Source organism: Paramisgurnus dabryanus, chromosome 6, assembly GCF_030506205.2.
Source record: "Paramisgurnus dabryanus chromosome 6, PD_genome_1.1, whole genome shotgun sequence".
NCBI classification, from domain to species: domain Eukaryota; kingdom Metazoa; phylum Chordata; class Actinopteri; order Cypriniformes; family Cobitidae; genus Paramisgurnus; species Paramisgurnus dabryanus.
In genome coordinates, this window is record NC_133342.1 from 14,837,021 (window position 1) to 14,853,472 (window position 16,452).

A 16,452-nucleotide genomic window follows, 5' to 3' on the forward strand; every position below is an offset into this window, starting at 1 on the left:
AATTAAAGACTAGATCTGCTTATTGTTAAATAAATAAAAATGCTGTTTTTGGTAATTTGGTTTCCTTGTTTTCCTTTTGTGCTATTTAATGCAAAACCTAAATTTTAAAGATTTCCTCCCTGTTTTATTCTTATGTTTACATGTAATTTAAACTGCATTACATTATTTGTATGTATTTGTATAACAAACTCTAATGCAATAGACAGGCAACATACAAGCTATCTTCTGCTCAATAGCAACTCGATAGAAAGAGACAACCCAAACACATTTTAAAAGTAATACATTACATACATCTGTACATTACAGCAGTGCATTTAGCTCATTATATTGTCACTGATGGGGAAAAATGATTGTTGACACAAGCTTAATTTATCAAATAAAATGGATCATTGGGTATCCATCAATTGTTGTTTGGCATGAGGCACAATTGTATTAAATGTATTAAGCATGTAAACAAAAATTCTGTCAGAAAAATCATTACTTCAAAAATATTCTCAATACTAAAAAATTACAAAAACTATCTAAGCCTGTTGTGGAAGTTAATTAACTGTACATCATGCTGTCATTTGTTACAGTGCTTTAAAGTTATATATGTATTATAACAGTAATAACAGTAAAAAAACTACAAACAAATAAGACTTTTGGGGTTTTAAGAAAAACATCTACTAAAGATATTTTTATACGTAGACTAAAGACTAAAATCTTTACCTGTGCATGAACAACATGTCAAAAAACATATGTCAAAAAACACATAACTCATGGCTGTGTTTATAATCTGCCAGCATTGACCTGGTTTGCACCCCTTATTAAACTTTCAAAGCTAGTAAACATTACAATATTCAGGTAATATGCAGGTGAAACACGATTTCTGAATTCAGGAAGCTCCGTGTCTATATGTGTCATTTTTAAAACATTGTAAATGGAAATTGTTAATCTGTACATGTATGCAACACTATTTACAGGAGTTATCATTAGAGATGATCAGCATGGAAAAACAAAAATGAATGGTCATGCTGGTTAGACATCTCGAGTCAATTTCAAGTGTTGTGGTTTCCTTTGAAGCAAAGATATGAAGCAAAACAAATGTTTTAAAGACAGACTTGAGTGTTCTGAGTGTTTGCTGGTTGAATCTATGAGTTTGACCTTTTACAAAGTAAATAAAGTAGCAATCTTTCCATCTACTTAGTATGGAATAATGCCCTGCACCTTTTAATAAGTGAATGTAGTTTACATTCAATGGATGTTGGAGTATTGAGTGAACTTCCGAATCCGAAAAAGCATCTGGGATGGAATGTTCCGATTTGAAAACTATGATGGAAATAAGGTTGTAAGTAGAGGTTGCTGTGGCTAGCAGAAATGTCCTCATCTAAGCCTTGTTGGAAACTTTGACCTTCTGAATTTCCTGTTTGAAAAGGAGAAACCAAGTGGAACTTAATAGAGGAAAAAAACACAATTCTTCTGTTGAGGAAGGAGAGGTGCTTGATACAAAAAGTTAAAACATTTACCGGAAGAAGAGCTTCTTTTAATCTCCCATATGCTGCATCAAGATCATCATTGATGATGACCACATCAAATAATCCTGGCTCTTTGCCTGAAATATGGATATAGGAGTTAGTGTGCTAAATAATACTACACCCGATGAAAATAACTCTTAAAAGAAATAGTATGGGAGTTTATACTCACTCATTTCCATATCAGTCCTTGCTGCATTCAAACGCTTTTGTAGACTCTCCTCATTTTCTGTTTTTCTGTCCCTTAATCGATTTTCCTGAAAAAGCACATGTAGTTAAAAATTTTAAGATTTATATATGATAACACAAAACTAAACAATCAACAGACATGAAGAGGTGAAAACAAATATTTGGAACGAGATACGCTGCTATACGAAACTGGATTTGTGTTTCTCGCAATAAATGTTTGAAATTAATGTTGTAGAAAAACTATGAAAGTATTACTTTAACATTTGTGGTCACTTTGTAATTAAAAAAGATATTAACATTTTATTGGTAACACTTTGGAATAAGATTGTATTATTAAATAATAGTTAATGCATTTACTAACATGAACAAGCAATTAAAAATATAGTTTTTCATGTATTAATGTTTGTTAATGTTAGTTAATTTAAATACAATGTTATTTTGAAGTGTTACAGGGACACTCCACTTTTTTTGAAAATATGCAAATTTTTCAGCTCCACTAAAATTAAACATTTGATTTTTACCATTTTGGTATCCATTCAGCTGATCTCCGGGTCTGGCGTACCACTTTTAGCATAGCTTAGCACAATCCATTGAATCTGATTAGACCTTTTTTTTTATTCAACAGTTTTTAAGGACTTACAAAATTGTATCATGTTCCCATTTGTTTGATTAGACCATTAGCATCGCGCTAAAAAATAACCAAAGAGTTTCGATATTTTACCTACTTAAAACTTGACTCTTCTGTAGTTACATCATGTACTAAGACCGACGGAAAATTTAAAGTTGCAATTTTCTAGGCAGATACGGCTAGGAACTAAACTCTCATTCTGGCGTAATAATCAAAGACTTTGCTGCTGAAAAATGGCACCTCAACATAGTACCCTGCTATTGAAAGTAACCAAGGGGACTATTTCGGGCAGTGCGTAATGTCACTATGTAAAAACGCAACTTTTAATTTTCCGTCTGTCTTAGTACACGATGTAACTACAGAAGAGTCAAGTTTTAAATAGGAAAAATATAGAAACTCTTTGGTTATTTTTTAGCGTGATGTTAATGGTCTAATCAGATTAAATGGATTATGCTAAACTATGCTAAAAGTGGTACCACCAGACCCGGAGATCAGCTGAATGGATTCCAAAACAGTAAAAATCAAATGTTTAACTCTAGGGAGGCTGGAAAATGAGCAAAAAAAGTGGAGTGTCCCTTTAACATTTAATTTTATAGTTTGATGATATTACGTTTATTCTAATACTTGGATATAAATGAAAAATGAATTGGCATGTAGGTTGATTCAGAGGATTTCCTACCAGGATTTCCATTGATGGGGGCTGGATGGACACATAAATAGGGTTAAGATCGGTTTTCTTAATGCTTTTCACACCTTGCATATCAACATCCAAAACGCAAATCAAATTGTTTGCCTGAACGACTTTTACAGCTGCTTTACTGTAAAAGAGACAGAGATGGAATTAGTTATAGTAAAACTCCTATTTGTTTCCAATTTTCAATGACAATTAATAACCGAACATTTAATAAAAACACTTACCGGTAGAAGAAATTGTATTAGTGGTTTTAAAAAAAAGACTACATATACAAACAGGATGAATTTGTGAAAAGATGGACTGTACCTTGTTCCATACATGTTCCCTGAAAATTCAGCATGTTCAATAAAGTTCCCTTCTGCTATGCTCTTCTGCATTTCTGCTCTGGTCACGTAATGATAATCTATAAATATAAGTTTTCAGAAGATAAAGTACTGGGATGACAGATTTGATCTATAAACACTCACCTAAACAGATTTAATAAAATAGACTAACATAGTAGTGATAACTAACATATCACTACCAATAATAAATAAATGTGATTGACAACACATCAAAGTTTAGTTTCTTAGCTAGCTGGTTGTTTATCTAACAGGTAAATTCACATTTCATACATTTATTTTAAGTGTGGTTTTTTGTAGGTTGTAGAATTATAAGAAGAGTTTGGTTTCAAAACGCAATAAATCCATTTTGACTAATTTGGGTAAAAACGTGTTTTCTATACCAAGAAAGTGACAAGATGAAAACCACTATTTTCTGTTACAAACTTTCACATGACATCTTTAGGTTATAAAAACATAAAAAATTCAAATCCATAATTAGATTTTTAAAGATTTATTATAAAAACTGATTTTTTTTTCTCCACAAAATGCAATAAATCCATGACAATTTTCCCCCCAAAAGGCTATAAATCTAGGAATCAATATATATATGTGCATTAATCTTTGCCATGTTATATTCATTTAGTTGACTAGTGCTATACACTTATTAAAAAATAAACATTAATGACATTAATCAAAACACTTATTTTGTCATATTAATAAAACTGTCATTGCTGCTGTTATACTTGGGACGTCATCGCAAACTTATTTGACAGAGATCAGCTGTAAAATGTTTTGGTCCTGCTTGATTTTCGTTGACTTTGAGTAAAATAATGGAAAGTTTTTCATAAGATCCCCTGGAATCAATGTGTTAGCATGACAGAAGCTTGATGCAGTTGTGTGAGAACAAGCAACAGCCGGCATTTTTCCGTCTCCCGAGTGCCTCTTGCGTAAGATTTTGATGGCTTACGTTTCTTTCCCATCACAGAAAACCACCACAGGTTTATCAATGCCATCAAAGTATTAATTTGTTTTTGTTTGTTTGTTGATCACGAAGTACAAGATGAGGAAAACTAAGATTCAGTGTATTTAACGTGCCGCCATTATTGTTTACAATGCGTGGAATGATACAATGTGATTTGTTGAGTGGATTTATTGCATTCTGCAGAAAAGGAGGAGTGGCGTTTATTGCGTTTTGGGGGAAAAAGGAAGAAAAGATGACAGAATAACACGGTGGATATTGGATTTTACGTAAAATTAAGAAATTACTTTTTAATACTGACTTGATATAATACTGATTTATACGTTATACGTTTATCGCGTTTTGGAACCAAACTCTTCATATTTTCATGACTAATTTATCACCTCTACATAAACTAAATTGTACCTTTGCCATTCTCCTCTCCTGGTCGGGGGCTTCGTGTTGTATCTGTTAAAAAGACAAAACTGGGTCATTCAGACAAAACATCCTAAAGCTTTTGTTGTTTACTATCAGTAAAGGTTCAGGTATTGAGAACTTGTCTTGTCTTTTATAACCTTACTAAAGATTTTAATAGATTTTACAAAAGTTTTATTTGACTTTCAGGCTGGGCGGTATGAGGTTAGATACCGTTACCATGAAATTAACTGTCAATTGTAACAGATTTCTTTTTTCCCGTGTATACCGTGAAATGTAAATGCATGGCTAACTCAGCATGTTAGACTTAGTGTGATGGAGAAATGTGAAATAATCCAAACATAACTAACAAATAATTCATTTCTGTAATTTCATAATAAGAGCCAGTGAATCCACTGCGGGACTATTTGTCCTTGTGGAGAGGTCTCTCAAGTCAGTGCTGTTAATAGATGTAACATTTTCTGAACTTGCATTTAAATCATATATACAAAAACATATATAAACATATATGTAAACATATATCAAATAACTTTTTTGTCATTCCGCCCACCCCATTTGACTTGTTTACTGTATTTTACCTACTATGCTCATACCGTAGAGATCATTCCCAAACAGTTTCCACTACAACTGTTCCATATTTAACTTACGAGAAACACTGAAGCCAAACACGCCTTCAAACTCCTTGAGAAGTCTTTTAAGGAAAGTGCTTTTCCCGGCCCCAGAGGGCCCGCTCATCACCACAGGCCTCGGTCCAGCCATTGCTGCGGTCAACCCAGACAGACAGAAACAGAAAGAAGGTGTTGGATAGTTAACAGACTTTCATTTTCACTCTTAAGTTGAACTCAAAGATTTACTGAGGAACAATTCAATCTGAACATCTATGAAACCATTTTTCTCCATCCAAATCTCAGAGGAACAAGACCAAGTCCTGCGGTGCTGCCATCACATCACATAAAAACCAAATGGGACGCACCAAACCAAATTTATATAATATAATAATAATCACAAACCATCAGCAAAAACATAACCCAAAAAATTATTTTAAGGTTGCAGGGTTACACTAAACACTTAAACAATATTATATATTAACCTCCTAAGACCTGGTGTGTCCACATATGTGGACATCACATTTTTTGTTGTTTGCACCATAATACTTGGAGTACACAAACGTGGAAAATTACACTGTCTCATGTATGTTCAAAGAAAAATATTTGGTTATTATATGTATTGGTTCTTCTTCCTAACCCCAAACAGCTGGAAAAAAACTAAAATGCAAGCCAAACCAAAGGTCGTGTCTTAGGAGGTTAATATAGTTAATCATTTAATCAAAATCTTTACGCGCTGTTTCTTTGTGTCGCTTACCTTGCTCAAGTATTTGTCTCTTGGGTGTGTGTGTGCACCAGCTAAAAACAAGCGCAGCAGTGCTCAGTGTGATCTGAATGTGTGCATGTGTGTTGTGTTGATAAAATTCACCACCAATCAGCTGGCTGAAAGCCGAACAGGTCCAACAGCCCCGCCCTCTTTACAAGTCACTGTCATGACATCAAAACGTAAAGACAAACAAATCCACAAAACATGTCTGCAGGTGAGAACACAACAAAAGCCAATTATGCCATTCCCAGGTCCGGTTTTGCTGATTGTTTTAATTATTTCACAACACAAAGAAAACAAGCTACACTGGTCTGTTTTCTTAAAATCTTAGTATATGATCATATGACAAATTATATTGTTTTTATATGTGTGTAATAAGATCACCAATAACAACATCACGCTTCACTTTGTCCAATACCACAAGCAATAATGTTAACAAGCTTGGGTGTTTTTGTGAAACTGAATGGAAATGGACAGGATGTAGACAGGATGTCTATTCTTAGCATTTACTTCTAAAAAACTATGTCACAATGCAGAATATCCAATTATATTCCAAAATAGCAAATATCCCAACTCATCCTGGATTTTGGAAATAGCAATTCTAGCCTTATTTTACTGAACAACACAGCTGTCAGTGGCATGAGACTCTTGAAGGTTATGGGCATGGAAACCCTGGAGGGTTCTTTTAAGAAGTGTCAAAATAAGAGCCACCGGCCACAAAGGTTATTTCTGGTTATACAACAATTTGTTTTTACACTATTGACTCTTAAAAGTTAAGCACTAAAATTCCCTTAAATTCCCTTTTGTACTTAAACAATTTTGCTTTTGCATTACCAAAAATCCACTCTCTTCTATATAAATTGTAGAGATATTACACACAATATGCAATTAATGTATTTCAGGGCTCCAGACTGCCACCAAATGGGGGCATTTTGCCACCAAAATTTCAGAGTGTGCCACTGAATTTTACATCCAGTCGCACATGTGCGACCAATAAATGTGATTTTTTTTGTGATGTGACAATGAATTTGAAACAGCACATTGTACTTTCTTCATCTATCATTAAAGTATTTATTAGTAATACAGTGAAAATTAGTAGAAATGTGAATATTTGGTTAGCATGTTGATTTACGATGTGTGCCCCTAAATTTTCTGGTTGCGCCCCTAAAATTTTTAGTTGGGGGCCACTGTGCTCCTAGTGAAAAAAGTTAGTCTGGAGCCCTGTATTTAAAACTTAACTGGTCCTGGTTATCTGTCTTGCGGAAAAATAAACACAATTGTATCATTTGATAGAACATGCATGCTTAAAAGCACAGAGATTGTAATGAACAAAAAACAGGCCATGATATATTGACTGTTTCCTGGAAAAGCTTTCTCCCCTGCTTAATAAAGGAATAGGAATAGGAAAATGCTGGCGTTCTTTGTCACTTTTTGGGAATGCAGTAAGCTAGACTAGTGGTGGGTGCGTCAGACAGAGTCACAGCAGGTTCGGAGATAAAAAGGGTATGCATGGACTTATCTAACTCTGGGGGATACGGTGAATAAGCTAAAGTCCCAAAAAGACGACATGTTCCTTTAAAGCATGTGTAAAGTCTGCTCCAATTCTGCTTTTCTACACAACGCAACATTCTCCATATTACCTACTTAGTGCTTTAAAACAGTTTCCCATCACAAGGCATGTAATTTAATTTCCACCTTAAATACAGTCAATAAGAATCATGTGTACTCTGTGACATTTACATTCCTAAGCAAGTCACACAGTGCACTGCATTCTATTGGCATTCACATGTTATCAGTATTAGCAGGGGGTGATGCTTTTTGCATATTTTTAAATTATCTCTTAAACAACAAAAGTCACAGATTCTATGCAGTCTATGCAGCCATTAAAACAAAAGATGAACATAAATATCCAATTATTTGTGCACATTTATCAGTTTAACTCACTTGATAATCTATTTTAATGGCTATAGCTTTCAATTAGAAGAATTTAATTGAAAGCAGCATATTCACTTATGGCCACTTATCGTAACCCACTACTATACATCTATATCATTCTCCCAAATTCACTTACAACACTGAATTATTGTTTTACATTGTGCACTTAAAGCGGAAATCCATTACACGCGTATTACACATGCATTACTGTGCATTAAGGTTACATGCATTTGATTCAAATGAGGAAAACATCGGCAGGTTTACCGTCCGAACGGAGCAAACGTGTAGCTACGTGTAGCATGCAGTAAACTGAACATTTATGAAATTCCAACATTATAAGGATACATTACCTATAAACTACTACAAGCCATTTAAATGAATAAAGATCACGTAGATGATGCAAGCCATAAGATGCGCGACCTGCAGCCAACGAACATCGCGTATCATTTTAACGACTTTAGTTGAACTAAACTCACCTGAAAAAAGCCTGTGCGTAAACTTCACATACATCGGAAGTGGAGTGTTTAAAAAAGGGAGAAATCTCTCTCCTTTCGCCTAAAATCTTTCTCTCTCTCTCTCATGTGACTCCCTGTGTTCTCTTCATATGCGCAGACTGATCGATGTATGACGAGATGGATTCAAAAGCTTGGCTCTCGCGATACTTGCTCTTTCCACAGACGCTTCTATTGCGTCATCAGACGTGGACGCGTAGAGGCGCGTTTAGGAGATCTTTAAAACATCGGCGGTTTCCGCGATTTATAAAACCGCGACAACGATAAGGCATATGATTTAAAGATCTATTATTTGTATGCGACACACGCCAACCTAATTCCGAACAAGGCAATTATTTGCCGTAGAATAGTAAAGATAATTGGCTGCTAATGTTTTTGACCGTTCATAAATCTATGTAAATTCGACTCGTTTGCAGTTTTTCGATTTTTAAAAGTTTTAAGGCAGGTCGTTTCCCGGAAAGTGCAAGTAGGCCTTGATACACGTGTAAACATCTTCGCTTATTAAGGACACAGGACCTAGATGAGCAAAAATCATGTTCGGCTCATCGAGGTCTGGTGGGGTGAGAGGAGGTCAGGACCAGTTTAACTGGGATGATGTTAAAGTGGACAAACACAGAGAAAATTATTTGGGTGAGTATCCAGCTAGTAGCTCCAGACACATTGTTAGCAACTGTGTCAACCATAGATATGTATATAAAGGCTAGATGGCTCGTCCGCGCTGATGGCCAATTGAGTGGAACGTCCGCATTTTGGCGGCCATCTTAGGACAGGGCGCTCGCTCACTCGTAGCATTGAGTTTTAATGATGCAGGTACTTTTAAATGACCATAACTTGCTTAATTTTTTACCGATTTTCAAACGGATTGGTTTGTTATAAACGTCAAAGATGTACCTATGACACTGAATACGTATACTAAAAATAAATAAAAAATTCATGAAACATGTTAAAGCATCCAGAATTATAGCCACGTTAATAACGTTTGTAAAAAACCAAACCGTTTGTAAATCCGTCAAGAATTCAGCAAGTTACGAGCATTTTTGTTGGCGTATGTCACTCACCTTCCGTCCACAGCAGCAGGGAGCAGCACTATGGCAGCACTGACCTAAGATGGCCGCCAAGTGACGACACAGCTGACTCCGCCTTGAGCCATCTAGCCTTTATATACATATCTATGGTGTCAACCCTGTTTCCTTGTGTTCTGCGTTTATCACAAAATCATGTTAAATAAAAAATAACACAATTTGCGCTACTAACGTTATATTATTTGCACTACAGTGGCTTATGTCTGATTGTTCTGTCACCTAAGTTCACGTTGCATTATTTCAAAAGAAAGTTTTTCATATTTACAATTTTAAATACACACTCCTTACCTTTTTCTTGCGTGTGATCTCTCATTACAATGGATGTAAATATTTCTCCTTTTAAAACACAGCTGTGGGTTAATGCGTGTTGAACTTTGGCGTTTCCAGCAAATCGCATAGGACACGCACGCAGCTCGTTAATTCACCAATCCTACTATGGCAAAGGCCCAAACTCATGAATATTAAAAACGTCGATGTGACGTTGCTTGGTAACCACCTTGTAGCGTCCTACCGGTATCATGCTACTGCGCATGCGTGGCTGTCTAGGGTTATCAAGTCACAAGTCAGTTAATGACATGATTCCATAATATTTGAATTGGGGTTTAAATCGTTTTTGCATTTTCACAAATGTAATACTCTCTAACTATATTTGATTTAGATATATAATCAATGCTTCGTAATTCAAGGTCTCGTTTTCATTTTTTAGGAAATTCTCTCATGGCACCGGTTGGCCGCTGGCAGAAAGGGAAGGATTTGACGTGGTATTCCAAAGATAAAAAGGGATGCACACCCTTAACTAAAGATCAGGAGATGGCAGCGATACGAGAGGCAGAACACGAAGCCATGATGGCAGCACTGTAAGTGGTGATTGATCAGTCAAATGTTAAGTAAGATAAGAAAACATTTCTTAATTTGACTTTGTTGTCTGGTTCAGGGGCCATAAAACCATCAAACGGAAACCAACTGGACTTACCAAAGAGGTATGCATTTGTGAACATACAAACAATGGCCTTTAAATCTATTGTAACAAGTTATAAGTTATTTATAACATAGTACATTCTGATGTTTTTCTGCTGTGATTGTGGGCAGGATCTAGTAGATGTGTGCAGGAGAGAAGATGAAGGAGAGGGGCGTGATGTGGACAGGGTCTCTGGACTCGGAAGTTCCAGGTAAAACACCTGGATTTTTACCGTCCCACATGTGGATCATACTACTGCTCTTTTATATGTTTGAGATATGATTGAACCTGTCGGAGCCGATGGTGTAGTGGGCAGTTCGATTCCCGGCTCGTGGTCATTTGCAGATCCCATACCCTCTCTCTTCCCTATACTTTTCTGTCCTCTTCTTTATCACTGTTTAAATAAAGGCAAAAATGGCCAAAAAAATATACCTTTAAAAAAAGGATATGATCGAACCTAGATTGTCATTTCCTGCAGTACAGTCCTAATCTTTGATTTTGAAGAAATCTTATATTTTTAAAATACAGGACTTAAGGATTAGGTGCTGATTGTTTTTTTTTTAAGTATGTACTAAAATGTCTGCCAAATTAAATTACAGTTTAGGACAAAGCATTAGTCTTGTAACATATTGTATTGATTTGGATGTAACAGTGTTATATTTAATGAGACTGTTGTACGTGTCTATCAGGTCTGGGGCAAAAGGAATGTTGCTATCGAAGCAAGAAAAAGAAGCAGTAAAAATGGGTTTACCAGTTTTCACGGTATGTGCACAGTTAGTTTTTAAGATAATAATGTAATTTATTATTTTAATAATATCTCAAACCATATTTAATTACAGTAAATCAGTGTAGATCATCTTGTGTTTTTCAGCATCACAAAGCTGCTGGACTGCAAGAACCTACCACTAAGGTGCCAGATGAGACCACCGGAAATGATGAAGATATAAGGTACCTTCTTACCCCTGAGATCGTCTTTATTTTGATCATCTTTCATTTGTATGCTTTCTGTATTGTTCATCATTTATATTACTTTCTGGTTCATATTAAAAGTGCTGAACAGAAGACATTGCTGTTTTTGTATTTTTTAAATGACATGCAGGTGTAAATACCCCACACCACCACCTACTGTCTGTGACTGTGTTTATTTATAACTCTCATCTTCTTATCCTTTTACAATCCTGGTATTGATATTACAGATCTGAAACCAACAAGAAGAGCAAAAAGGAAAAGAAGAGTAAGAAAGATAAAAAGAAGAAAAAAGATAAAAAGAAGCATCACAGACGAGACTCATCCTCAGATTCTGAAATTGACAGTAAAAGGTATTCAGCTTATGCTTTATCAAGTCTTCTAATATATTTTGTTTTATAGTGGCAAGATTTGTTCACAAGAGGGCGCCAAAGCATTGTTTTATTGTTTGGCATTACTCCATACTTAGTTTTTTCTTATCAGCTACATATAATAATTGACAAACAAAATATTGTTTAGTGGATTGTCTTGTGTTAAAATTTAGTATTAAGTGGTAATAATCTACTGAGTAAACTTTTTGGCTACTGTCTTTATCTTGTCATTGTATAGAAAGCACATGGAAACTTGCAGTTTATTCCAATTCAGTTTGCTTTAGATTAACAGAAATAAAAATAATGCTTTAACTAATAGGCATAAAATACATAGATCACTAAAACGGTGGGTAAAAAAATATTTTAAGTTTTTTGCTTCTTATTATTTTATAATATTATTTTTATTATTAATTTATCTATTAATTTAGTTCATTCAGTAATTTAGTTCAATTCAATGAGCATAATGGGATTACCATGACAAAAATGTGCACGTGTCATGCATCTTTACAATTTGGCAAAAATTATGTTGTTCGAAGGCAACATATATCCATTTTTGCATGTGGAGTGCCCATGTGATGCCTGCTTACATAGGCATTTAAGCTCACTAAGTTAATCGGAGGTAAAGTAAACGCGTTGAACCCTAAAGTTTTTTTTATATTAGAGAGCACTAATAAAATATTTAATAGTTGCTATTTAATGGTCTGTTAAGCTTTTCATCATTCAAATTAATTCTTGATTTATTTATAGATGTATATACTATAGGTAACTTCTCCATGGTTCTGACAGTAGACAGGCGCAGTTTTTTCGTACAATATATATTTAGCTTATAGTCCTTCCATCTTATTTGAACCCGACTTCCCAGACCCTGGAATAAATGATTGTTTAGGTGTGTTTTGTGCTCCACAGGCGCAGAAAAGACCCCCGGGACCACCACGGCTCTAATCCATCAAGGAGCAGTCAGAGTGGAGCCGCAGCCCATGACAGCCATTCAGGAGGGCGGCCAAAGGCTGCCCGCAGGACCCCGACCCCCCCTCACCAGCATCGCCGCCGACGGCACGACACGGACTCGTCCTCTGATGGCCACCGTGCCGGACGAAGGTCCCAAACACAAAGCCATAGGCGGCGCCACGACACTGACTCAGACGACTGATGCCCTTGAGCCCACTTTTGCCCCTTTACGGGTATGATCAGCCCCTCTGTAAAACTCGGGTCAACTCAGGCCACAAGGCCTGGCAGAGAAAGTGCAGACAAAATGCAGCATGCTGTGTTTTTGGGGAACTGCCACTGTCAGTGTAGAGTACAACTTCTGCTGTCAGATGAAATTCGCCTGTAGTCTGTACACATTTAGACAACGCAACTGCATTCCCTTTAGTTTCTATGTACAGAAACATCCTTGTTGAGGAGGAATTTCACAAAACTCATCAACTTGTTAGGATCATATTTTATTCCAATACTATACTAAAGAAATGAAGTATGATGCTTATTTTAAGGATAAAGATTTTATTTTCAATATTATATTGGTTTATTGAACAAATTCTCAAGACTGCAATACAATAAATTGTATTTTCATAAGTTCATCCATTTTTATTGCAATACAATTATTCTAAAAGTACTGTATGCAGTGATCAGAAGTGCAATTTAAAGGGATAGTTTACCCAAAAATAAAAATTCTGTCATCATTTACTTACTCTTATGTTGATACAAATCTGCATGAGGAATGTTTGTAACCAAACCGTTCGTAAGCCCCATTTACTTCCATAGTATTTATTTTTCCTACTATAGAAGTGACTAGGGCTCACGAACGGTTCGGTTACAAACATTCCTCAAAATCTTCCTTCGTGTTAATCAGAACAAAGATATTTTTACAGATTTATAACAACACTAAGTCAACAATGACCGAATTTTCATTTTTGGGTGAACTATCCCTTTAAGCATAAGAATTACAAAAACCTCACCAATTAAAACATCTGGGCATATTGCAATAATATGAATTAATTCAGATACTTCAAAATTGGGTTTCTTTTGATTTTAGTTGTTCTCATCAGTTTCAACGTTATTTCTTCGGTGAATATTTAAGGAAAACATCACTGTTTTTCAATATTTTACTATGTTCTTACCTCAACAGACTAATTAATACATGCCTATCTTTTTTCAATGCGTGAACTTCATCTTTGTACAGCGTGTCGTGAGTGTGTTAGCATTTAGCCTAGCCCCATTAATTCCAAAGAGGGATGAATTTAGAAGCCACCAACATGTATTCCATATGTTTTCCAAGTAAGTATGGTGGCACAAAATAAAACTTGGCAATTTTTTTTACGTAGATAAAAATGAGACCTATCTTGTATGGCGGAAGATCACTTAGTTTGCACGTTTTTTTATCCACTTAAAAAAATCGCCACATTTTGTGCCATCATACTTACTCATGTGGCTACTTATGTAACAGTCTTTAAATAGAGAAAACATGGAAGTGTTTGGTGGCTTCTAAATTCATCCCTGTTTGGATCCTAAGGAATGAATGGGGCTAGGCTAAACGCTAACACATTCACGATGCGCTATACAAAAATTGCAAGTGCACATGTTGAATAAAGATAGGTGTATATTAATTCGTCTAAGTTGAGGTAAGAACATAGTAAAATATTGAAAAAACGGTGGTGTTTTCCTTTAAGAAAAACAAAAGAGAACCTGACATGGTCAAACCTAAATGGGTGTGGCCGTATTATTCCAGTCTATCATGTTTTCTTACTGTATATGTTCTGTGAAATAAATCGTTTTTACAACACATGGTACATCCCAGTTCTGTCCTAAATATTATAAAAAAATAGAATTAGTAGCCTATGTCCCAAATTGTAGTATGTTGAAATGAGTATCTTTTTGTAAGTACCTGGATGGTCTACCATTTCCCGTTAAAAGTGCAGATTCATGCACACTTGCAGCTGATAATATAACACATGTCATTACAAGGGAGAAATTTAGTGTGCTACACTGATTAAATAAAAATTGAAGTGTATAAGTAAACATGAGCTATAGTGAATGAAAAAAAGCGGAAATGCTTGAAAGTTAGGCTTGTTGATTGATTATTCGGGGAATAACAGACACTTCCGTTACGTGCGTTAGCATTTACGTTAAATTAGGACGCAGCAAATGGCTCGATATTAAAAGCCACGGCGACCTGCCCGACGTGACATTCAGATATTTTCTTAGTCATTTACTCCTTATATTTGTCCTCTATTTTGCGTTGTGTTTCCTGACTGCTGGAATGTACTCCTGCCGCTATAATACAGCGGAGTGTTTGCATTCGCATTGAGTTGCCGTGAAAGGCGGCATTCTGTTGGTTGGCACCTGGGGCCGTGCGAGAAAAGAGCAAAGCGCGGACAAAAGACAAGTGCAAAAATCCCGGCCCGTGCGCCACACACAAACCTCAAGCCGCTGGAGCAGCAGGAGTGGGCTGAACAAAAGCCACCCTGTAAAAGAGCCAACGAGATCCAGCAATAGAGAGCTGCGCCCCTCCTTTTCCCACCACCGTGCCTTCCCTACCATGTATTACTGGCTTGGCTGCATTATCCATGGCAGCCTAATCGGGCCAAAGGAACGTTGTCCCAGATTGCTTTCCCTCCCCCTAATCGGACCGAGCTCCCCGGCGCCGCTGACCGCACAGGCCCGGCAGATCCGATTTGTCACTTCTGGTGAGAGGGCGAGGCAACCAAGGGTGTTTCGGTAGATAAAACGAGAGAACATCCTCACATCAAACAAACACACTTATCACAGTCCGCTCTTCCCTTAGCTAAACGCATTACCATCATAGAGACTTTCGTGTTAAATACTTTTAATAAAAAATAGTTTATTGTTTAAACATATTTTAGTTGCAAAACTTTTTGGGGAAGTTTGAAATTTCTGTAATTAATTTATTTCTTTAAACGTAGGCTATTAAATTCTATAGCTTTCTTATATTCATACACACTTTAAATTAATTGAATCTTAATGTTGACAATGTTGACCTACCCAGCCTTTACCTATGGAGGTTCTCAACTTTTTTTTACTTCAAGACCCCCTATTGCCCACAACAGTATTTGAAGGCACCCTACTCACAATTTCTACCAAATAAAATATATAGAGTGCCACAGCGATTACGTATTTTTTAGGCTAATTTTGTAGTTAGCATACTGGTTCCCTTGCAAAAATTAAATAAATATATATATATATATATATATATATATATATATATATATATATATATATATATATATATATATATATATATATATATATATATATTCACCTAAAGGATTATTAGGAACACCTGTTCATTTTCTCATTAATGTAATGGTGTGGGAGATGTTTTCTTGGCACACTTTAGGCCCCTTAGTGCCTATTGGGCATCATTTAAATGCCACGGCCTACCTGAGCATTGTTTCTGACCATGTCCATCCCTTTATGACCACCATGTACCCATCCTCTGATGGCTACTTCCAGGATAATGCACCATGTCACAAAGCTCGAATATTTCAAATTGGTTTCTTGA

The 16,452-nt window shown here is 35.8% G+C and overlaps 2 protein-coding genes across 6 annotated transcripts; one reads left to right on the plus strand and one right to left on the minus strand.

Moving 5' to 3' along the window:
* Window positions 1-246: 246 nt before the first annotated feature.
* guk1a (guanylate kinase 1a) lies at window positions 247-10,055 on the minus strand. 4 transcript variants are annotated; one of them, XM_065267582.2, is made up of 8 exons: window positions 9,927-10,055; window positions 5,386-5,499; window positions 4,730-4,771; window positions 3,329-3,425; window positions 3,008-3,146; window positions 1,684-1,768; window positions 1,506-1,591; window positions 247-1,402 (listed from the first exon to the last, which is right to left on the minus strand). In XM_065267582.2, the coding sequence occupies exons 1-8, from the start codon at window positions 10,033-10,035 to the stop codon at window positions 1,367-1,369; spliced, it is 708 nt and encodes a 235-aa protein (XP_065123654.1). In that variant the 5' UTR covers window positions 10,036-10,055; the 3' UTR covers window positions 247-1,366. The 4 variants fall into 4 exon arrangements, with proteins under 4 accessions (XP_065123654.1, XP_065123663.1, XP_065123672.1 ...); XM_065267591.2 differs by lacking the exon at window positions 9,927-10,055 and adding an exon at window positions 8,521-8,695; XM_065267600.2 differs by lacking the exon at window positions 9,927-10,055 and adding an exon at window positions 6,101-8,474.
* On the plus strand, window positions 8,829-14,712 carry c6h1orf35 (chromosome 6 C1orf35 homolog). Of its 2 annotated transcripts, none has more exons than XM_065267561.2 (8): window positions 8,829-9,186; window positions 10,345-10,495; window positions 10,573-10,618; window positions 10,728-10,807; window positions 11,286-11,358; window positions 11,468-11,544; window positions 11,793-11,915; window positions 12,820-14,712. In XM_065267561.2, the coding sequence occupies exons 1-8, from the start codon at window positions 9,090-9,092 to the stop codon at window positions 13,118-13,120; spliced, it is 948 nt and encodes a 315-aa protein (XP_065123633.1). In that variant the 5' UTR covers window positions 8,829-9,089; the 3' UTR covers window positions 13,121-14,712. The 2 variants fall into 2 exon arrangements, with proteins under 2 accessions (XP_065123633.1, XP_065123643.1); XM_065267571.2 differs by having other exon boundaries at window positions 8,835-9,186; window positions 12,840-14,712.
* Window positions 14,713-16,452: the final 1,740 nt, after the last annotated feature.